The sequence below is a fragment of the Parus major genome, chromosome 1 (genome assembly GCF_001522545.3).
Source record: "Parus major isolate Abel chromosome 1, Parus_major1.1, whole genome shotgun sequence".
NCBI classification, from domain to species: domain Eukaryota; kingdom Metazoa; phylum Chordata; class Aves; order Passeriformes; family Paridae; genus Parus; species Parus major.
The window spans coordinates 26,035,795-26,060,502 of NC_031768.1; the positions used below are offsets into that span (position 1 = coordinate 26,035,795).

Genomic DNA, 24,708 nt, shown 5'->3' on the forward strand with positions numbered 1-24,708 from the left:
TTCTATTTCCCCCTGTCCCGCAAAGTCTTAGGGACCAATAGCAATACAAACAACACTTAGATTACCAGCCTAAGACTTGGTAGATACAGGTTTGAGCCCTGGTTTCTCAAGAATGTGGATGACCATCATCACTTGGTCATATTCAAATTGGGCAATGGAAAATGACATAACGAGAGTCCTCAGGTAGCAGCTAGAGGAAGGCTGTGCCCTCCAGGTGGTGCACAGCTATACTGACATGGCAATTTTTGTTCTCAAAGAGGTACAATTATGTTTCAGCAGCACTTTGCCCTGGTTAACAAGTTCACTGGAGCTCAGAGCCTACACAGCAACTTGTAACAGACTATCCCCTGGTATTCGATCTGCCCCATCACAGCAGACTGCAGAGAGAAAGAGTTTGAATGCTCCTGCTGCAGAGCTCTGGGAGGACCTGTGTGACCAGAGGGTACATGCACAGGCAGGCAGGACCACTTACCCCAACACATCCTCCTATCAAGAGTGGGCTTACAGTGATGGAGGTCACCATATGGGTCACCTGCATTTCCTAGATGTCAAGACGTTGTCAGGACAAAGCCTTAGCAAAGGCAGCAACAAAATTATATCAAATACCGGTCTGAAAATTTGGCTGGTCAGAACTTTCCCAGCAGAGCATTTATCACATTGACATGACTCCCACACAGCTAGAAGTGTACGATGCCAGCAGCCTGATTTTGACAGCTCTTCTGCCAGAGAACACAAAGCATTCCTCACAGAAGCCAACCAGCTCTGCCACTACTTCTGAGGAAACCTGAAAGGCTTTGGTGTGGCCAGAGAGCAGTGGCCTTCCAGACTCCTCCTCAGAGGACAGAGGAATATTTACTGCCATTTGAGTCCTGTGGCATCTGTTTCAACTTGAATGAGACTGGATAGCTGATTCTGAGGCTGCCTTAGTGATAGCAAACTTTTGTTTTAACTCAACTCTCTATCACTCACCACACAAATTGTGCTACAAATTTACTTAGCTGGTAAGGTCTTTAGTGCAAATTAGAAGGACATTAATATTATCCTTTGATGTCATTTTAGTATTGATGCCATGACTAAATTGGATAAGGGATTTACTAACATTTAAGACTATTAGGAAGAAAATGACAGATTTTGTGAAGAGAAGGGAAAATGGAAAAAATCTCACACCCTATAAATTCATAAGGATATTTCTGATTAAAAACATTCAGTGTGTCCAAATAAATGTGTTGATTCCTCCAACTATTTTTAAATGAAGCACTGCACACTGCTTGCAATCTGTTTCTCATAACTTTGCAGCCACATTTCAAGTCCTACCGTGTTGCGAGCTTATGGCAGACAACACCAGTGTCTGTTATGACTTCACTCAGTCTCAGCTCCAGGTGGACCTTCCCCTGAAACACACCAAAAACACCACAGGAAAAGTTAGTTTTATGCATAGGTAGTCATGCCATTCCAACTTCAACCAAATCAAGCCAGTTTGTGCAAGTAATTCCAGGAGAAGTCTAAAGAGTAAATAAGAGCTGTATAGTTAAGGTCTTTCCACTGCCAGAGAATCCAGACTAGTTGTCATCCAACTAAATTTGGGTGCATAATTCCCACCATTATATAATCTCTACGTTGTACTAATTGAAGGATATGGAGTGTCCACAGTCTGACACAGAAACGTTGTGTTGAAGTTGTAGTTAGCATTTTAAATATTAAGCAAGTTAATCTGCAATGCTATTGTTAAAAATATCACAGAAGTGCGTTATAAATTAACACCTACATGTTTTAAACATTATAGAAATAAAATCTATTAAGCAATACAAATCATAAGGCAAGTATCAATAAAACTATATCAAACAACTATTTAAAAAAAAAAAAAGTTCAATCATGTTGCTAGCATCCACAGCATTTACTGTTACAGTCTTCAACTCCTTACCATCACATCATTTATTATGACTTGGGCCAAGATACTATCCCTCAATACACTAAGAAAATAAAGGCAAACAAATACCAACTGTATTCCTCTTACTAATTCCATTGTATGTCAAAATGTGAGTAGCCACTCCCACTGACAAAATCTCAGCATCACTTTTACAGTGTGTATGCAGTAAATGCAAAACACATTTTGCTATTGACTAAATCTGACATGCCAGCAGTGCCCAGTCATCTTCTGCAAATTACCATAGCCAAAACTGAGCCTTTCATTTTCATTACTGTCCCCTTCTTGGTTTGTACCAAAGGATGCTGAAATCCACCTTGCTAATTAGTCACAGCTCTAACATGGGTATCATCTTTAGTTCAAATCACACAAAATTCTTTTGCCACCCCTTTTATAAGACCTTTGCCCTTTTTTGCACAGGACCAAAACTCTTGCCAGTGACTTCACCTATCTCTTGTCATTAGTTACTACAATGTCCTGCTCCACGAGGATGTCTGTCCTGGGCAACAGAGGAGAGTAAAGATGAAACCCTGGCCTCAAGTTGCACCTATGCTGCTAAGATTCCCTCTCCCTACAGCAGATTTGTCTGGACAAAAGCTGATGAAGGTAGCCCAAAGCACAGCAAGGAGTGCAGCAATAATCAAGGAGCATGGTCACACAGAAGTTCAGTCCAAGGTCATTCCCTGGTCCTCTCACATTAAGAAGCACAAACACTGGACTCAGTGCCCGAATACTTGTCCTGAAGGCTCCTATAAAGCATTCTGTTTCTTACTGCTACAGTCATTCTCTCCCCTTCCTAGTGTATATCCTTTATTCAGTACCGTTCCTTCTATACTACCTTGAAGGCACACTTCATGCTTTCACTTCCCAAACCTTGATCATCTACTTGTACCTTCAGTACTCTGACTCAGTAACACTTTTTCCTATCTGAGGGCTGGAACACAGACCCTCCAAGTACACGTGGCAGATGATACTGCTGTTCTTCCAGAAAACAAGGAAGACAACCTCTCCAATTGAAGACAAGCTCTTCAATCTATATAAAGTTGCAGAGGCACCACAGCAGCTCCCTGGCACTTTGAACAGGGAAGAACCCAGATCAGACTGTGAGCTTCAAACAAGGCCTCTGCCATGTGTCTTCTGCATCATTTAAAAAAAAAAATTAATTAAACCACCGCCACCCCCAATGCAAAAACCAAATGTTGCATTCAGCTGTCACTCCTGATTTGTGTTTCAGTTACACAGGTATCCTCCTGCGCCCTGTCATTGTATGTCCAAGTCAGCATCTGTCATTGGCTTCCAAACTGAAACCTGTCCTCATGCAAAGAGCATGTTTCTCTGCACAAATGCATGAAGTCACTTACAGACCCAGCTCTCTCAAGGGATCGGTACCACTGCAATGCCCACTGTAGCTGTACATGACAAGGGCTGGGCATGTAATCAGATAAGAATTCTGCTTAAGCAGAACAGCTTTCTTGCTTTTGTTTTACTTTATTTTCCTCACATTTCAATGTTCTCTCTCCCACTGGCTGCATATTCTATTACAGGATCTAAACCATTAGTCTCTGGAGAATAAATTTATATTATGAACCTGTAAAACTCACTACTGCTATCCTTGTTGCTATCCTGCTAACTACCAGAGAAATCAACATTAATACAAATTTTGAAGAAATTAAGAGACAAGAACAGAGATTTAGCAACTTCACAGAAAATATCTCATTGTAGAAAAATACCAAGGTAAACATATGTTTTTATAGAAATATTTCTGCTGGTCTTAAACAAAAGTGAGACCTACCCTTCTCAGTAAACAATGCTTCAATGCACTTAACATGAGCCCGAGAGCAAACTCAAAGTGGCCATTTGCTTAATCTCACACAGACTGAATAAAATGGAAGCTACTCATTTCAGAAATTAGGTTGGGAAAAAAAATTTAAAAATCAGCAGTATTTCACACATTTTCCCTGCTACATTAAGCATAAAATGATGGTGCTGCCCCTTCTGGGCGAAAAGCCATTTTTTCTTGTAGCTTTCATCTTTCTCTTGTGAAAGCTTTGAAAATGGTCAGCTGCTCAAAAAGAGACTCCAAGCTTCCTACAGCAAAACAGAGGTCATGGGATCGCTGGAATCAGTAGCACACAACTATTCCCAAAATATCTTCCAGTGTTTTGTTACCAGTTAAAAACTCAAATACCTTGAAATAAGGCTACAGTAATATACTTTCAGGATTAATTTACAGAAAATATTACTCTTACGTAAACAGAAGGCTTTTTCCCAAATCAATTATACCATTATGCAAAATATAAGGATTCATCTAAGTAAGTTCACTCCTCAGAAATGGCATTAGTTGGGTTTACAAAATACCAGATAATTTATTTTGCAAAGGGAAGACAGAAAACTGCAAAAAGTCAGTATCATTAGATCTAAAGTTAATTTAATAATAACAAGGTCAACCTACAATGGATTAAATGTGTCACAGAAACAGAGAATTGCTATGATCTTTGACAGTTTGTAAGAAAGAAATTTATTTTTTCATTATTAAAAGAACTACTATAATAATAACAAGGGTCTTCTATTCTAGTAGGTCTGCAGAGTTTACAAGCAGCAAAGATTAGACAATGCAACAGAACAAAAAAAAATAATTCTGTTTTACCGAAAGCTGAAACAGTGGCTTCATCCTGCTCAGAGAGAATCCCTCCTTTGGAGCCAGGGATTGAGCCTAGGCTCAGTCCTGCATTATGAGGCTATAATGCTTTTTTCCCTTTAGCAGAGCAAACAAAAAATTGGAGAAAAAATCTGGAGGTTTGACAATTCTGAAGCAGCATGTATTAATCACTCAAAACATTTCTATTAACAAATGTATTTCAGGCTGTTCCTAGAAGCAGCTATGCTTATTAGCATAAGCTTCTCCTTTGGAAGGGTAGGACCCCTTTCCAAGGAACAAGCTGAAGGAGCGCCAATTCAACTGCTGAGCACTTCCTTTTCCATCAGCTCTGGCTGATATGGAGGGTGGGGTCACAGGTCACACCTCCTTCCTAACCACATCTAACACCACATAATGAGGCCAGCCGGCTTCCAGTTTTCACCTACTGATTAAAGAATCCATCGGATGACTGAATTTCTTGTAGGGAAGCAGACAGTAGTCAAAAGGAAATCGGTAACAAAAAAAACTTTTGAAAGGCCTTACTGAGGAAAACACAAATTATACTATGCTTGTTAAATATAACCTTTACTACACACTCCGTTATCTGAAAACTAAACTGAAACTGATTGCAAGTTGGCAAAGAAAAGAAAAAGCAGACTCTAAATCTTGGTTTTATAGATACAGGAAAAGCCTGTCTCCAACCACCTCCTTTCTGCCTGGAATGCAGTTGTGAGTCACTGTGGATTGAAACACCAGAAAACAGTTAAAAAGCAAATAAAAGCACAAAAATCCTACCTAACTGTATCATGTTCTCAGCAGTTGCAAATCTGTGGTTTAATTCAACCACAGTACTTTGAAATAAAAGAAAATGCATGACCACAGATTATCCTAAAGTTACTCTTATGACAAAGTTCTGCCATCCTGGCATTAAGTAGTTTTAGCATCCTGAACAAGGTCTCAAAGGCAGTGCTTGCAAGGTCACCAGGACACCTCTGGGAGCCGTGTCAGGGTGCAGTTAAATGCACAGTTTGCCCTGGAATCTGGCACACCCCACATGAAACAGTGACTGTAGATTCAGATGCAGCATCCACCCTAGCTCAAAACAGATGAAACCTGGTTTTTCAGAGAAATAGTTATGAAAAAGCACTGACAAATACCAGGAACTTCTGTTCCTATCTGAGGCTCTAGAAGATGCACAGAAGACTGACAGTCTGCCTAAGTTCAAGACAGGAGCCAATTCTACCCAAATTTTCTAAATAATTTTAAAGCAAGTATCAGCCAGGCCTCCACCCTTTTTGTTACTGCCAAATTTTAGAAATCTTTCACTTTTTAAAAACATCAAAGGAAAAGAACAAGGTTTCACTGATGATTTTAAACAAAACCAGAAAATATACAGTTTGCTTGAACACTGAGTATCAGATCAATAGTCTTAATATCCAGGGCTCATACAGCATGATAATTCACTTCTACAAGAGAACAACAGTTGGTATCACAAAAACTCCTAAGTAAGCTATTTGTTTACTATTAAACCTGCTGGACAAGAGGTTTGTGGTCACCCATCTTTCTACTGCTCACTAGCCTGCCCAATTTTGCTGGGAACTTTCCACCTCCAAGGTGGGAGTGCACCTGGATGAAAGTTTTTCCATTTATTCCACATGGGGACACTTTTCCCAATACAACTCAGCTCTGCTCATTGCTCAGTAGCATGTAAAGAGGGACTGGAACCCACTTTTGGCTCCTTTCCCTTCATGCTGGTAGAGTGTGACTGCAAGCAGTCTCATCCCAGCTCTGGAGATGGAGGAAAGAAGAGACCTAACAGACATAAGCTGTAGGAGAGGACTAGGCTAAGCAGCTGACATGAACCACAGCTCATGACTGACTCATGCCAGTACTGCATATTTTTTGGAATCTCAAATTCAGGACTGTGGTAACACTGGTGTGTTGGTTTATTTTCCCTTGCTCCAAAGAGTCTGGAGAAATGAGCATTGGAAGAACTCAGCACTGCAGACACCATGCCAAACTAGGGAATAACCTATGCCATTGTTTTCTCAGTCTTTCCAAATTTTATTTCAGGACATAGCAAATGTTATTGGGTAGCTCCTGTCTACTCTGAAACCTTTTTAGTTAACCTCCCAAGAAGTTACTTTCTGCCATCAGTAAAACTTAAAAGAAAACAAGAAAACTGAGCCAAACCCTAAGGACTCACTAAATGCTGCCCTGGAGGGAGCAGGAGAGGAAAGACCAAGAGTACAGCTACTGATTTAGGTAAATCCAGCCCTGCAGTATTATCAGCAACCTCATGTAAGGTCAGGCCGAGCAGCAGGTCTGAGAGTAGGAGGAGGAAGGAGTTTGTTTGCTGTCCACATTTGCTGCTTGTAACAGCTCCTTCCTCTAGCAGAGGGCAGCGGGTGGCTGGGAAAGGTCTAAGGATCATGCTAGAGATCACAGCCTGCCTGCTGGACCACAGAGCAGCTCACAAGAAACTGGAACAAAAGCCAGCTGATTGCTGAGGAAAGTGCAGCAACCCTATTCAGCACTGCATGGATTCATAAATGCTAAGCAAAGCGGAACTGATATCTGCTCGCTCTCCGTATGTGCAAGCATGTCAGAATTGCTCAGTAACTGGCAAACAACTTCACATGGCATAATGTCAACCTTCCTGTTTCTCTGAAGGAAGAATACCACCATATGGTCAAAATCCTTACAATTAATCATGTTTTCTTCTCAAAAATAGTTTGATGGGATATAATATGTAGATGTTGTAAGTGAAAGGGTTTAACTTCCCCAGACAAATAATGTTCTGCAGATACAAATTCCATGTATGTTACTTTAAAACCATGTACTGTTCTTCGTTCAGCAGTATGTGCTCCTCACCACTTCGTGTTACAGACTAGTTATTGAAGAGTAATAGACCAAAACTTGATTAGCTGTCTTAGCCCTTTGTGCTGTTAACTCTGAATACTGCGCTCTTACATTCACATAGGGAGGAAGTCTTGCCACAAAGCAGGATCTGGTCAATAGCTGCTCCTTCCCTTTACCACAAAAATTATTTACCATCGCTGATGCATGGTTCAGTTGTCTCAAATAATTTTGTCAGTAGGCATTTAGCCTTGAGATTCTCCCCACCCTATCAAAACAGACATGTCATCTCTCTTCAAAACAACTAGAAGTTTAAGTGCCACTGTTCAAAACACAGAGGGTAGCACCCATTTATTTCCTGTGTGTGGTAGAAAGCTGATACCAAATCTGGAAGCAGCTTCTTTTTACAATTTGCATTTACCCATGCTTATACAGTAGGTTGCACAAAATGCATCAGTGACTGATTTTTATGCTAGTAGTGTTTAAGTACCTGCACAAAGACAGTAAACAGCAGTGTTGGACAGTGGGGCATGCAATGCCCTTCATTGTTCAACAGATAATGTAATTCCACCAGTTATGGAGTGACACTGCCCTACACAGTTGCTCCTAAAGACAATTATATCTTGAATCTTCAAACACGTATTTTAATTAACAATTAGCAACATAGCCATTACAGCTCAACACAACTTGCTCCACTTATACAGAGAACACTGATTTATATAGAACAGGAAGCAAGCAGACGCAGGAGAGGCCTTGGAAATTTCAATAAGGTGAATAAAAATAACAAAGTAACACTTCCAGCTTCCTCCATAGATGTAGGATAAACTTCCCCATCACACAAGTTTCAATGAAGAAGAGCTAATTAAAAAGCTTGTGGTGAAACCTTGGCTCTGATGAACTCGTGGCAAAACTCCCACCCCAAGAAGGCCAAGATCTCATTCACGAAGGCTGACACTTGGGATACAGATTCTGCATTTAACGGGAAGGTGCAGACAAAAAGGTAATGCTTTTTTGAGGACCACAGCATGCCTTAGCTACATTTTTCTAGCTAATACACAGGCAGCATTTCAGAGCCAGTAGTTATGTCCAGCAAGACAAGAGGATTTTAGGTGTACTCTCCAAACATACCCATAAAAAATGTTTTCCACTTATGAAGTATAGCACACCACATGACAACTGATACCAGTCCATGCTCAAGAACAGGCATGTTGAATCAACAATAGTCAAAGGCCTGCACAGACAAAACACTAATGTGGTGAAAGGAAGAGGAAAGGCTTTTGGTGTCTGAAGAAAGTATTTAACATCAGTAAATCTTTGGCACAAAGCTTTGAGTACAGAAGGTTAAAATGTGAGACAATTTACTTCCTCAGTGTTGATTATCTGCCCTTTACATGCCTTTTATTAAGCTGATAGCCAAATAGATATCTCAGACACATCAAAGTTCTTATGAGAAGGAAGGGGAAATGAGCAATTTTCAAGTTTTTGTCAGACTTTTTTTGCCCCGACAATGACTTTATATAAGACCTTGAGTATAACTGGCTTTGGAAAAATCATTCTGTCATTTAAAACTGAGAACTCAGCTGTAAAAGGACATGACTATTTCACATTTGTCAATGAGATGGAGGAAGTAACTCAAAGCATACTGGAAAATGAGAACTTTTAAAACAAGAGCCTGCACAGGAAAACATGTCAGAAAAATCTAACTCCTTGCAAGTCACCCTCACTTTGGCATATACAGACAACATGGTTTGGAGTATGCTGGTGTATATAGATATTAATCAGAATATCTCTGTGTCTTTAACCACTTCAATGAATACATGTACACAAAGGGTATTCAGCTAGCAAAGCTCAAACTTCACAAAACAGACTTGAACTATAAACTTAATGTGAAAAAAGATTCAGGAGAAAACTACTCAAAACCAGGAAAGGCCTTTTAAAGTGCATGTGCACTTGGGCTTAAATTCCACTGAGAACACATTGACCACTGAGAGCATCTGTCATCTACAGCCCTAGGCAAATATCTGAATCAGTTACTGTTGGGTAAACTTCCTTCTGTGAAGAAAAGGAAAACATTCATGGATCAAAAGAAGGGCATGCACAATAGCATGGCAATTTTTGATTCCAGACCTCAAAAAGTGTGACAATGAGAATACAGCCGGTCCTGAAAGACAAATGACTAGTAGAAAAGAAACACGTCCCATATAAAGTGTGCAATATCATGCTTGTACTGACCTCAAGCAGCTTACAATGTTGTCTCTCCTGCTGCTAGCCCCTCCCCTCCAGCTGAAGCTGCCTGATTGTTCATAATCTATTTCAGTGCAAAAATTAAAGCATTTTCAGTAATGGCTCAATTCCTGTTCTGCTTCTCACATGGGCTCGTGTACTGTCAGACACTGGACATTTAACTCTGGGCACAGTACTGAGCAGGAAGCAGGCTCCATTAGAAAATGGGAACTTAAAATTCCTTCAGATAAATGCACAAAAACCCACCTGGTTATAGTTTTATACTTTCAGAACAAGTTTCTCAGTCTGGAAAGTTAAGCCATAAATTAAGCATTAATGGCTGCTGTCCACTTCCATTCTGTACTCTGTATAAGAAAACGTCCCAATCACATTTAACATTTTATTCTGTATTTAAAAAAGAAATATTCAGATATCATGTATGCCAAACACAAGTACAAGCTGGAGTTTCATCATTTGTTCTCCACAGAGCAGCTCAAACTTAACTACCTAGAGCACAACTGCTGTTTCATCACCTAGCTGTATCTCAACAGCATCCACTGACAGGACTAGAGCAGACTATGTAATGTTATTTTCAAACTAGTGAGAGCAAAACCAGACAGTAAATTGTGGGGGCATTGATGTACCAAGAGAGTAAAAGCCTGTCAACTTCAAGGGGCATGTGCTGAATGACACAACACTGTGCTCTGGAAGCTACTGTTTTCCACAGACTCAGGCAAAGGGAAATTCAGATGCACCTGAAGATGCTGATTATCTCACTAGGTAGGTTTGCTAGGCCAATTGGTGAACCAAACCCACAAAAGGCATGTGGGTTTGTTGCAATGCCTGCTCTACATCTGTGGGCTGAGCAGCTGCACGGTTCCACCTGTACAGCTCCATGTGAGATTGAACACAACGTGCTGTGAGATCACAGGGCTCTGAGCAGCACTCAGCCCAGACACACAATGCCCTCATTTCTTCTTCAACATGAGCAATCATGCCAGACTCCTTCACTTGCTGTCAAGCAATAATGGAGGTGGCATTAAAGCATCTGACAGCAATACTCATATCTGTGTAGTCTGACAATTAATGTAGTCCTGCTGTCAGTAACATCCTTATCTGCAATAAAATTTATGAAGCCATAATCTCACTCCTGACAATACAAAGCACCTTTATAAGACAGTAAGAATTGGCAACATTGTAAAACCATAAAATGAGATTCAAAGTCTCAAGCTAAACACCTTGAAAACAATGTGATGAAGTTATACAACATTAACACTCTACATACTGATTTTTTTAAAGCATACAGGAAGTCATACAAATGAGGTGCAAGCTATATTGAACAAAATTTAAAATTCTTCCCATTAAACATCAGATAGCTCAAAATATCAGATCTTACATCACAAATGTTATTATCTGTAATTTCAAATCAGTCTTTCTGTTCTGAAAAGTGAAGGACCGTGTCCCAGAAGTGGGCCACAAGAAACAAAGCATCCAGTATCACTAATATTTGAACAATCCATTGTTTTTAAGGTGGTTTTCACTTTCTGACTGTGCTGGCTGCTCTGCTTAAAGCCTGGGTATTTTCAGCCTTCACACAGGGTAAAGCTAAGTCCCTCATAAGTTTATTATTCTTACCCAGTTTCTTTCATATCACAGCCTAATGTATCAGAAATAATTAGAAACCTGGTCTCCTTTTTCTTTTTTAATTTCTAGGTCTGACAGCATAACCCCAAGCCACATTCTTTCTGACATTTACTCTCACTGTATTCAAAGCGTGGGAGTGACAATAGCTTACCTCAGTAGAGTGCTGTGATGCATAACTAAATAGCCATGAAGTCATGTACAACACGGAAAATAGTACAACAGCCACTGGCTGACAAAAGCAGAAGGTGCCGGATTTTCCTGGCATACAGCTCAATGTTTAATCCATTAGATTACACTGGAAAAACTGCTGCAATGATAAAACTGATAGTCGGCACATTAAAACTGCCTTTGTACTAGAATTTGCGTGATTCACTGCAAATGTTAATATTAAAAAAATTTCTTCAACTATTTTCTTTAAAATTGGAGGGAAACTGAGTAACACTGTATAAATACTCATCGTTAACACAAGTATTCTATTTTCCCCTACAAATGAAAAAGTGCTTAGAAGGACAACTGAGATACAACAAATGTAAAAGATACAAACACAAAAATATTTAATTTGGCTATTTTCACTTGCATAAGAATTCATACAAAATATTTGCAGATCTGCTCCCACTATTACAAAACCAAGCCCTCTTGTAGTCTCAACATAAAGACCAAGGAATATCTAAATAAATGGATAAAATCAGACTATCATGTACATCATATTTACACTATTTGTAATAAATGCTTATCATGGAGCCCAGAAACAGCTTTTAATGGTTGGGCTCTAGTAAGGATGCAAACAGAGGAAGTGATAAACTGTACAATTACAAACAGAGAACATGCTTCCAGCAAATCCTGTGTTCCTCCAAAAATCACTCCAAAAGCTAGAGCAGCCTGCAATTTGTATTACCCATGCTGCTCTAGAAAGCACTCTGGTCTAAAAAGCTTCCACAAACCCACTCTGTATAAATACTGTAACAAAACAATGCAGAAGCTTATCTAAATGTTGTCTTTATTCAACTGATAAATTACAAAGGGAAAGTTTTCATATCCTACAGGAAATAAACACTCAATCTATTGTTCTAAAGGTACTGTCATAAAAGGCTTCGGGGTAAGGAGACAGGGACACCAGGGTAAACAGAATAGATCTCTTAAGTTAAAAGCCTGTTAAAAGCCTTTCCATCACCAGTGACACTGAAATGTGGCATTAAAGAGGATCAATATTTTACAAGAGAATGTCACAGGCTGAATAGGCTGTCCTGAGGCTTTGTATCACATGCATGATGGTGTATTATTTGTCTCTCCAAACAAAAAAAACCACCCTAGTTTTACATGTTTTTCCACATATGTTTCAGCATACATGACCATACTGTATGTTGGAATGTGTATGCATTTTAAGTGTCATTTTCCAGCCTGGTATGTGCAGACCTGCACACAGACTGAAAAGCCAAGACACTGTGTCCAACCCTACCATACAGAACTATCTAAGAAGCATTTCCCCTTGCATTTATCTCAGACTTTTGCACAGGTCAGATATTCATGTCTCATCCTAAATAAATATTGTGGTTCAAAAGTGATTTTTAGTAATATATATTTACAGGAGGAAAAAAAAACAAAAACAAACTGGCACAGTATCCTGCTTTATCATTTTGATTTCTTGCTTTGTTATAATGACTGTTTTCACAAGACCTAATGTCATAATAGAAAACAATCTGCTTCAAAAGAAGGCAAGTACAGAAAGAGGAGTTTCACTGAGTACAAAAATTTCCAAAGTACCAAAACCTAAACATAATTTAGGGCTGAAGTAATACAATTATCAGCATTCCCATTGTTTGGAAAGAAAGCTGAGAAATCTAGCAAGGAATGCTTTTCCACATTTAAGATGTACTTGTTGCCATTCCTGTGGCAACCTGCCAACACAATTATTTAAAGCAGTACCTGTAGATACTGTTTTCAAGATGAATCCACTCCCTGAAGAATCAACTGTTATTTATAGGGCCTGAAGTTATTTGATACTTGAGATAAACACATCCCTCCTTGTATCAGTGACCTGATAGTTCACATAGTTTTAATTATTTCTGTAGGCAGAATCCTGACCCCCAATGATTTCTGCACACTTGTAATCCACCCTACACTTATCACTAGTTAATAGCTAGTGATTAGTAAACCCAAACCATACTAATGGACAACGCTTCCTTTTTGTAGGGAAGCAACGCATCTGCCCTAGAGTTATGAAACCACGAAACTGTCATGGTCTTATTACAAATACTCCTTTGCCAAGATATTTTTTTAACCATCTCACCTGTACTTCTGAATCAGCATCAACATGCTGGAGTTGAAACCAGGTGTCTCTGTTATGATACTTCTGCAAATCTTCTTTCTGTATAGCTACCTTTCCTGAAATAAAACAAATGAGAAGCACAGTTTAAGACATGCTGTAACTCTACCAAGATATGTTTCCATCAAAACCAAGTTTCAAAACAATGATTTAGGGCCTGTCCTATTCAAGAAAGGCTTTAGAGCAAGGAAATTTTTTTGGGGGGGAATACTTCTTTTCACAATACACAATGATGAGCACAATGCTGATGAATTGTACAGTTCTGATGAGAATCTTTTTCCACTGCATTTCGTGAGTGACTTGAAAATTCCTGAAGTCCTACTCACCTAAACAGAGTAAAGTACTGGACGCTATGGACAAGCTCATAAATATGCTTATAACAAAATGTCATTATTGTGCTTCTGACATGCAATTAAACTTGTGGGAAGAAAAACTTCGAAACTGTTGCAGAGATTTTTTTGTGGCTGATGTCTGTAACAATCCCAAATGCATATGTTAGTGCCAACAATATTTCAGCATGAGGCACTTCACTGTATAGTTCTGTAGGAGAAGGGAAACAACTAGAGATGTCAAGTCACAGCAGACTCCCACATCTGCATTATGGGGCCCTGCCAACCTCTCTCTCTCACTCAAATCTTTCAGACTTTGCATTATGCAAGCCACAGCCACCCAAGGGCTATCCCTGTAGAGAAAAGCCAGGGGGAAAAACCCACCCCAAAACACTGAAGAGTTTTAACATCCACGTTTTTATACTCATCTTACCACTAGCAAATTATCTGTTTCAGTAAGTACGGTAACAGCAGCCAGTGCTATACTGTGAACTAAGAGTCCACACAAAAGCAAAGGGTCAATGCAGAAATTTCTGTCCTGCTCAATCTCTCCCAGGCAGTATGTAAAACACTCTGAGGGGCAATGAAACTTTTTCCAAGTGTCTGTATACAAAAAGCTGAGCATGGCATGTCTGAAGAGCACGTGATCCTCAGATCTGCTATGGGTTGGGTGGCTCCCCAGGCACTGGACAAAGCAGCATGTTTGAAGTGAAAGAATCCAGGGCAGTCAGAGACACTGACAAGGCTTGAGGAAGCTGAGGTTTGGCAACATGGTTGGGTAGACTTTTGCTGCTAAAGGGAATTGCTCACATACAGTTTGCAACCACTGCTTTGTCATAAAAACATAGACTTTATTTAACAAAATGTTGTTAGATAAAACCCACCAATGGATATAGTTGTGTGGGAAGATTACCAAGGCTACCTAAATTCATGCAGTTTGACTAGATGTCAGTAATACGTTACCCCAGCAAACGTTAACAAAACACATTTATGAAGAAAAGAGAAAAGGAAGAAACACGATCAAAGAGTCTGAAAGTGGCAAACACAAAGCACTCTCCCTTTTGAAATCTAAAAGCTCACAGAAGTCCTAGCAGCAAGTTATTACACACCAATTTATGGCCTTATTCCCTCAATTTATGACCTTTTCCTTTAGCTGGATGGCTTCACCCAGCCCTCCTGCTTGCTGGGCTACACCCTCTACCTTGCTGCAGCTTTTGTCACCTCAGACAGTTTCTGATGACAGTTTCCAGATTTCCAGTGACAGTTCCTAAAGTACCCTGCCATTCTTCCACAACTGCCCTCCATAGTATCTTCCAGGGCTTCTGCTCTAGTTTCCCTTTCAGAACTTCTGACCCATTATTTATACATCTTATTCATTCTGTCTTCAGTACCATCCTCCTCTCACTGCGCGGCCTGTAGAGGTTATCAGATCCATCTCCTGGCAAACATTTAACTAGAGATTAACAAGGGAGACTCTATATATATATATATATATAGATATGCAGAGCAAGCCACTTGAAACTTCTCAGAAAAGCAATAATTAAATTATACAAACCTATAAAATAGTATGGCAGGAAGGGTAAATAAGACATCTGAATTGTGCTTAACAGAAGACACCAAGTTATTCTGCTGAGAATCCATGAGATGACGACTCTGTTTTCTCAAAGCTTCTACTTTTATTTACCAGCCACAGTGGTTTGTAGGGAACCTAGTTTCTTTAAAAGACTTTGAGAGGAATACATTGGAAATGCATGACCTTCCACTAATTGCTTTGGACCTCACTTGAAATTGTTTACTTTCACTGCTTGCTATCCTCACTCTACCCTTTAATCTCTTGCAGAAACCCTCCATTCAACTGCAGCATTGCACACACTTTCCAAACACCATCACCCGCAATCAGTCTCGTTCACAGTCACCTCCCATGTAAGGAGTGCCCTGCAGAAAACTCAAGGATGATTTCCCAATATCTGTGTCTGTACATAGCATAAATGGTGTGATCACTGCCCCTCTTCCAGCAGGGAGTTCCACTGCTCTCTCCATTAAGGATGGCAGGGTAACCCAGATGGGTCTGGCCACAAAGTCAGTACATGACTGCAGCACAAAGTGTTCAGAGGCAATGGCACGTGCCTCCAGCTCCGAGGGAGTTAACGTGGTGATACAACTGTTTTGATTAGGAAACTGTTTGAACAGCGCTGTTTGCTCTGCACACAAGCAAGTTTTACTAATGATTGAAACTTACTGACTGGGCTGGCTATTATCCAGGGGTTTTCATTGCATACCAAATGATCCTCAAAGAAGAAAAATCTACTAGGGAGAAAAAAGAGGGTGGCAGTAAAAAGAGGGCCTACAGTTTGGCCAGTCTAAACATATACAAAAATACATTACTGGTAAGGCAGAATATGTTTGATCTTCCCTATTAAACAGTTTTCTGCATGCACACAGAGGAGCTTCCCTCACAATTTTTTAATAACTCTTTACTTACACCAGCCATGTCCACGTGCTCATCCAGCTCACATTCCTCCTCCTCATCACCAGAAATAACACAGTGCAGGTACTGAGCATGGTCATGTTTCTTCCCTGGTCTACACAATCACTGCTCTTCCACTGGCTGACCTATGTCTGACCTGGTTCAAACTTCCAGCAGCACCAGAACTAGGTTAAATCTAGGCCAATAATCACAAGCTGTTGGCACCTGTCATTTGACCTGACACTACACGATAAGAACCTGTAATTCTCCCTGAAGATAAACCCCACACAAGAGGTCAGAAAGATTTACCACCACTCATTTAAAGGATGTTTTCCTCTTTGTGATCCTTCAGCACGCTCCCAAACTTGAGCCCATTGTCTTGCACTCTTTCTCAAGACTTGGGTGGTTTCCAGACAGCACCAAGAAACTCTAAATCCTGCACCTGAGGCACCCAGCCACTCCTGCTGGTTTCCTCAGAGCAGCCCCAGGCTGCACAGTCTGCGTCTGTTTAAGCTTTTAGACACTGTATGGAAAGAGGCAGGAAATAGCCAAGCTTGTTGAACAATACAAGGTGTAATTTCAAAACCTAGTGTAAGTTACATTTATAGAAGTTAGATTCTCAGCAATAACCAGCAAAGATCAAGTAAAAACATTCTTCTCATCTGAACTAATTTCTTTCTGTAGCCTGATGCTCATCGGAACCTCAGACTGGTAGGAAAACTCCACACACTCCTGTGTATTTTCCATCCATGTGGCAGCATTTTCCCTATGACCCCCCCACCCCCCCCACTTCAGACTGAGCAGATCTTCACTGGAACATTTAAATCCTAAGCCCTGTGTTCAAAACAAAGGTACAACACATCACAACAGAGCTCTTTCTTCTGTGAACCTCTCTTTAGGAAAAAAATAAAATTAAAAAAAAATATATAAAAAACCCCAACTATTATTAAGGAGACAGCTTACACATTAATATGTTATTATCTAGGCCCTGGATGGTTTTAAAGCTGCAAATTTAATTTTATAATCCCTGGTACAAACTGATTTAAGAGCCTCCTACATTCTCCACCCATGCATCCCTGTCCTCTCAGCAGGGCATATTGAAACTTGAGGAAATTAAGCAAATGAAAAAAACCCAAAAAACCAAACAATAGAATTACACATTCTGTGCAAGAAGAGAAAAAGAAGTAAGTTTCATGGGTCATATGTGGGTGGTGTTGGCGTTTTTAACACAAAGGTCACTTCAACTGACCTGTTTTAGAGCTTCCCCATTTAGGAATTTTGAACATGAACATAGCTAGAAGACAGAAGGCAATCAGTAATTTGGGCACAGAGGCAGAGATTTTGAACAGAGAAGGGTAGGAATTGCTGGTTATACCACCTGGGAAAGTGCCTGTGGAAGCACCACAGCCTCAGTGCCCATCCCTCACTGGTTGCAAACCATTTTCCAGAGCAAGTCGGTGCAGCCCATTAACTTGTCCCTGAACATGCCTAGGCTTGTTAAGTCAGGGTCAACATCTCCATTACAAAGACTAACAAAATTGATAATTTGCCTCAGGCATTCTCCATCTGTACACAACCAGCTTCTGTCTGCATCACCTATTGGTGACAAAAGGGTTTGGCAATGGTTGAAGGATTACATTCCACCTTTTAAGAGAAATTTTCTTGTTTGCAGATGAGATATGTGAATATTTATGACAGATGCAACTGCTAGTAGCAGATTTCTTTACTGAAAAAGTAGTCACAATGGCAATAGGAAAGGAGCTTGTCATTTTAAAAGGGCACAAAGCCCTACCTATCATGAAACATGATCCAACACATCTGGATGCAACAGTTATTTTACAGAAGCCTAAAACCAGAGCATTTCAAGAGCTCTTGTATCTTCTCTTTAGGTCATCTTTATCTTGGAATACCTACACAGTGAAAACAACAGCATTTTACACACTGCTTCCAAGGGAGCTGAAATAATATATTTTTTTAATATAATATCCTTAATTAATAATGACTGCAGTACAGTTAATTTACAGCAAAGGGCTATGTCTGAGTCACACATTAAAAGGCCCCAAAAGCCTAAGAAACTGAGTCTTCTCTCAGCTCTGAACAGACTTTGACTCCTTCCTATATAATGCAGTATTAGGCAATAAGCAAGCCTCAAAGCTACTCCAGAAGTTGCTTCCATGCATGTTAAGAGCACAGGCACACTGTATCACTGTGTTGATTTAATGTAGCTGATATGGAGGTGCACAAAGAAAATCACTCTCAATAGTTGGAAAGACTAAGGACAAATCGGAATCAATTTTAAACAACACTTTAGGCTGTGAGAGCCTAATTATCTTGAAACAAGAAGCATCACTGCTATTCCAGCCTACCTAGAATTTTATAATTATCTGTATGAAAAGTTATTTGTCTTTCAATGAAAGCACAGAAACGCTGACTACCTTGTTCAGGAACAGCACAAATTCACTCACTTCTCCCATAACACAGAAAAGGATCAAAACAAGGAAACTCCCTATTTCAGAATTGCAAAGATAAGGATGAGAATTAGGGGCACCATAACGTTTCAGAGGCTTAGAAGCAGCAGAATCGCTCCCTCACGGCTCCTGTGCAGTGCACCATGAAGCACAAGCACTATTAGACCATCTGCTGCAATGGGTAAGAATTTAGTGGCAATAATAGCAGAACAGTTCCAGCACAGCATTAGTGCATCCACAGAGAGTACTGAGGTATGTGATATTCATGACCCCAATTTCATTTGTTTGGGTTTTCTAAACTAGTCCAAATATCCTAAGAATATCACTTATTAAATCCTTTTTTCCCCTGTTTGGGATTTATCTTGGATAATAAGGCAGAGAAAAGCAGGACAAAACATAGTGGACAAAAAGTGGACAAAACATAGCTCCTATCCTTGAAAGCTGAAGCATTGCCTGAACTATCTTCTATCAGGGTTGTTTTGCTGGTCACAATGCAAGAGATCTCACTTGGCTTACATCTGAATTTCTGCTCTCCTTTCTTGTTAAAAACAGCAAAACCCCCAAACATACAAAAAAAACCCTTCCTCAGCCACACCTCTGGTATCAACTCTGTCAGCTGCTCTCTGTGCCCTTAAAATGGCCCTACATTTGAGACACTGGGTGTAGCCTGTGGTTGGTTGCAATGAGAGAGGAGTCCTGAACTCCAGACTTGCAGTCAACACTGTCTGCCTTACAGCAGGCACCAAAACCCTGAGCCTGCCACCTGCACTGAACAACCACCTCATTCATTTCCTCATTCTGCATACAGACAATACTAAAACTTGCCATCATGTCAGGACATGGAGGGCACCATGAAAAGACAGTCGAAGTTCTAACACATCATGCTCAGTAGTTTGTTTATATCTGCACTTCTAGGATGAAGAAAAAATATCACTTTCTGAAAGCTCAGCTTTGTTTTCCTACTCTTGTAGGAACGCTACATTAAAACATTAAAATGTGATTAAAACTCACATATTGTGAGTGTATCCTAACAACTTATCCTATGCAGAAAGTATTCACTTAAGCCTTTCTATGTAGCTGCAGAGAACCTTTCAAAGGATAATTCTAATTTATATATTTTTTGAGACTTGTCATCGTGGAAGAGTCATCTGTTTCCTTTATTTCATTAGTACTTTTATTTATATCATGCTGAGTAGATATATTACTCCCATGACATCCACCAGTACATTAAGGAAACAGTAAACCACTGCCTAAGCCGTGGTCAGGCTAGAACATACTAAGGAACACTATTTCCTACTGAAATTTTGGTCTCTGCTTCATGCTGTATTGGAGGATCTTTCCTGCACTTAACTAGCAAGAAGCAGTTAATCAGGGATGATTATTTTCATTTGTTTTCTTTTAAACCAGTAAAATAATGAAACAAAAAAGGTGATGCTTCTGCTGCATTTGCTAACAGTTACCTAATGACAGTGGATGGTTTGCTTGGATATTTGGCAATAAATTGTGGCAACTCTGCAAACATGCCTCCTCAGCTTTGGAAGTAGCCATTAACAAAGGCAAAGGTAACTCAAACATGCAAGCCTCAAACAATTCAATTACAATGTGTTTTTATTTTGTGAGTGTCTCCAAGAGCTATGATTGGTTTCATCTACTTTAGCTAAGTTTAACTACTTCTGAAGGCAAATTTGTTCTAGTGTTTTACTTTGTTTCACCTCCTCCAGCATTAAGCAGGAAGAGAGTTACAACCTGCCAGCATACAATTTGTCATACAAAACACCCAACAATCTGTAAGAAGGTGATTTAGAGCAGTTAAGTTGTAAATGTAAGACTAGTCTTCTCCCACTGACTTTCAGCTCCTTCACTGAAAACATTTAATGTGTGCTTTTTTCAGCACCATTCCATCCCCATCAGCACAGCAGCATTTTGTTCTATCCAGCTCCTGCTTAGCACAGATGTTGGCAAGTCAGTTTCATACACCTCTTACCAAAACAAATGAAGTGCTGAGGTGAAAAAAAACCAAACTGACTTAAGTAGAGGATAAATAATTGTGTAGTTGTCACCCAAAGGACAGATGATATCAACTAATCTCTCATCGAAGTTTTAAGTGATTTTGGTGTGGCATATTTCCTGTTTTTGAACTGATCTGTATGTTTAAGGTCACAGCCTGGCAGCCTGAGCTATTCATTACACACCCAGAAGAATACCACCTCAGGACATAGCACAAACATGGTTTTTCTCACTAAATCTAGCTTAGTAATTGAGGTGTGAGAAGCCCAGTTTATTGTACTTGCAGACACAGCATGTTTCATTCAACATCTCTAAAAAGCTGAAAACGAATCAAAACAATCATTAATGAACGTTTGCCTGATATAGCAGCACTACTATCTTAATATTCCTTCTCCTGCATCTAGTCAAAGACATCTTTTTTCCCCCATTATTACTGGAGGGGCACCAATTGACAGTTTTTCAAGTCAGCCCCATCTTGTTTATGTTTTTCTCGTTGTAATTAGATGGAATTAGCTACTCTACATATTAGAGACATATTCCAGCAAATTGGTCTACTACTGCTATTTGATCACTCAGAAACAAGCAAATGTGATTTTAAATTGCATTTACCATTGCTTTCAGTAGTATATTTCCTACTCAAAGCATCTCAACATACTACATAAATCAGTACATAAAGTCTAACCAGTACCAGTCAATATCAATTAAACAACAGCTTAAGATTAGTTTACTTTCATAGTAACTATTTGCTATTTTTATCTAAAAAAAAAGAAAAATATTTCAGATCCACTGAACTCTGCATTTTCTTCATTATATTTGCATTTCAACCAGTATCTAAGAATCTTCCAAAACACAATTGTTCAAAAGTTGTGTCTGTTAAAATAAAATCCCAGGTGACTTAGCAAGTATGATTAAGAAAATGCAAATGTAATAAGCAAACATACAAACTCAAAAGATATCTTTATCTGCACAATCCTCCCATCCTGTATGCCAAAATAATGTTCCAGAACATATCTGCTACACATGTTCCATTTTGAGTTTGTTTGGCTCCTCTCGGAAGTTTGTGTCAGAGGTTTCTTGTTTCTCCTAGTCCCTCTCCCACATCTTCCGCTTCTGGTAGCTTAACCATTCTCATCTGTCACCCACCGACTTGCATTTCTGGAGTTAAAGAATTTATCATCGCAAACTTATACTTCAAATTCGAATTAATGAAAGTATGCCTGAGCTCCAGTAGCCCTGGAAGTCAGTACTGTAACATCAAGAGAAACTCTTGCAAACATTTAACAGTGAGCCAAAAGGAATTCTGCTAACCAACCATCTTCAAAAATAGCTACTTGCCAAATTTTCACCATTCTGACCCATATGCACTCAATTCTCTGTCTCAAAACTCCCTCAAAACCAGCCAAAAAAACAATGCAAAGAGATGTCAAATATTGCAAACTACACACAGGTAAATTCACAAGCTCAGTAACATATGGACTTAAAATTAGTCTCTTCTGGATAGAAGACAACCCCACAGCCCCCTCCTCTGAGGAAGTTCATTGCTGGATGAGCAGGAGTAACCACATATTCTTCAACAGAAGTCTCTCATGATAGCAGAATGTTATGAGTGATCCTTGGAACACAAACAAAGGGACCCTGACTGCAGAATTTGGTGGCTCAGTGGAAAAGAGTTCATTCTAGCTCTGCTCAGACCACCCCTTTCAGTAGGGACATATTCCAAACCTTCCTTGCTCAAGCCTCTTCAAGAAAAGGTTTAAGTCTTAAAACTGAGCTGAAGATACACATAGAGCGACTATTGCTTTTAAATGTTACAGACTTTTATCAAATAAAAGAGTTCACTTGCTCAAAAAAAAACTTCTACTGCTGAGCTTTGCAGCTGCTGACTCCCATTCAATAGGAACTACTGAGAACAGCCACAAGCAGTTACTCCAGAACATTGTTCTCTTCCTGGAAAATCTTCCTACTACAAGTCTAACCTAGAGAGTAGTATCAAACAGGCATGAATTCTGGATTTAATATTTTTCTTCTCTCTATTGCTATTTATCACACTTCCATATCTTTGAAATGCTTTTCAAAATAGGCCTGTAATAAGGAGGAAGGGGAACAGAGGGAGGAAGAGAGGAAAAAATACTACAATACTACAATAGTAAAATCTCAATGTAGACAGGAAACACCAGAGGTTTGACTTCTGGTGCTAGATCAACCCTGACACCAAGGTATGTGGTTTGGCTGACACACTGGAGAGAAGGAATGGCATCCAGGGGGACTTGGACTAGCTGAAGAGGTGGGACCATCCCAGGTGGGAGTTTTGTGGAGTTTAATGAGGCCAAGTACAAGGTCCTGCACATGGGACAGGGCAATCAGAAGCTCAAGGACAGGCTGGGTAGAGAATGGATTCAGAGCAGCCCTGAAGAGAGGGATTTGGCAATGTTGGTGGAGAAGAAGCTCTGTATGACCCAGGAACATGCACCTCAAACTTCCAAGTCAAGGTACCCTGTGACTACAACAAAAGCAGTGTGAGCAGCAGGTCTAGGGGGGTGATTCTGACCCTCTAACTCAGCTCTTGCGAGACTCCAGCTGGTGTACTTTGTCCAGGTCTCAGGCCCCCAACACAAGAAGGATGTGGACCTGCTGGAGCAAGTCCAGAGGAGGGTCACTAAGTTACCAGAGGGCTGGAGCACCTCTCCTGTGAAGACAGGCTGTTCAGCCTGGAGAAGACATTGCTCCAAGTAGATTTTATAGCAGCCTACCAGTGCCTAAACAAGCTGACAAGAAGACTGGAGAGGGACTTTTTGCAGTAGTAAATGTAGTGACAGGACAAGGGGAAATGACCTTAAATGTAGAGTAGGTTTAGAGTAGATATTATGAACAAATTGTTTTCTGTGAGGGTGATGAGGCACTGGAACAGGTTGCCCAGGGAAGGTGTGGGTGCCCCATCCCTGGAAGTGTTCAATGACAACTGGATGGAGGTCTGAGCAACCTGGTCTAGTGGAAAGTGTTCACCATCTTTCAACAAGAGGTGTCAAAACTACATGGCCTTTAAGTACCCTTCCAACCCAGGCCTTACTATACTGGTCTTAGGATCACAGAAACACACTGGTTTGCCTAACTGTGGATTCTGCAACACATACAAAAGTTAACACTGCCATTTCCTGAAGCAAGTGAAAAATTAAAACCTGATCAATCATTCAAGCATGAAAACAAAAGTCTTTATATTTTCTGCATGTCCTCTTCACAAATTGCTCCCAGTACCTTTAAGATTACTCTAGCAGCTCCTGAATAATTCCCCTCCAACATCAGAGCTTGATTATTAAAACATGAACTTAGGAAACATGGAGAAAGTAATATTTTCATTTCTCTACTGGCAATTTCGTATGTCTGACATCTATTAAGTGGTTCAAGAGACTACTTTTCCAAGAGAAGGAGTAAAGCCCTGAGCAAGAAAAGTCCCTGGCCTGTTGATAGGTTTCTACAGCTGCTGAAAACTGGTGACACACAAGAGATCAGATAATTTCAACAATGAAAAACTCATCAGTTGAAAGAAGGGAGGTGTTACTTTCAAAGTACAAGGGAAGCTAGAGATCAGCGAGAACAAAAAGCTTTGCAAAAGTTCACTCAATAATCAGAAATTGACTCCCTCCTCCCCAGGATGCTATACACACATGAACTCACTTATGGACAAAGAGAATGATGACCTGCATTCACAGCTCATATGTAAAGTAATAATTAAATAAAATGCTTGTGACTGCATAACAAATTACTATTATATAAAGATAGATGTAAAATATCTGCACTACCACCCCATGGTTTAAGATAATAAATTTTA

The 24,708-nt window shown here is 39.9% G+C and overlaps 1 protein-coding gene across 2 annotated transcripts in view; it reads right to left on the reverse strand.

Moving 5' to 3' along the window:
• The window catches only part of RASA3 (RAS p21 protein activator 3), a 128,470-nt gene that overhangs the window by 54,524 nt on the left and 49,238 nt on the right, over positions 1–24,708 (reverse strand). For both annotated transcript variants that reach the window (XM_033513158.1, XM_015640084.3), the window contains exons 4-5: positions 13,576–13,670; positions 1,315–1,391 (exon numbers count right to left, since the gene is read on the reverse strand). In XM_033513158.1, coding sequence (XP_033369049.1) covers positions 1,315–1,391; positions 13,576–13,670 — 172 coding nt within the window. The remainder of the gene's footprint in view (positions 1–1,314; positions 1,392–13,575; positions 13,671–24,708) is intronic.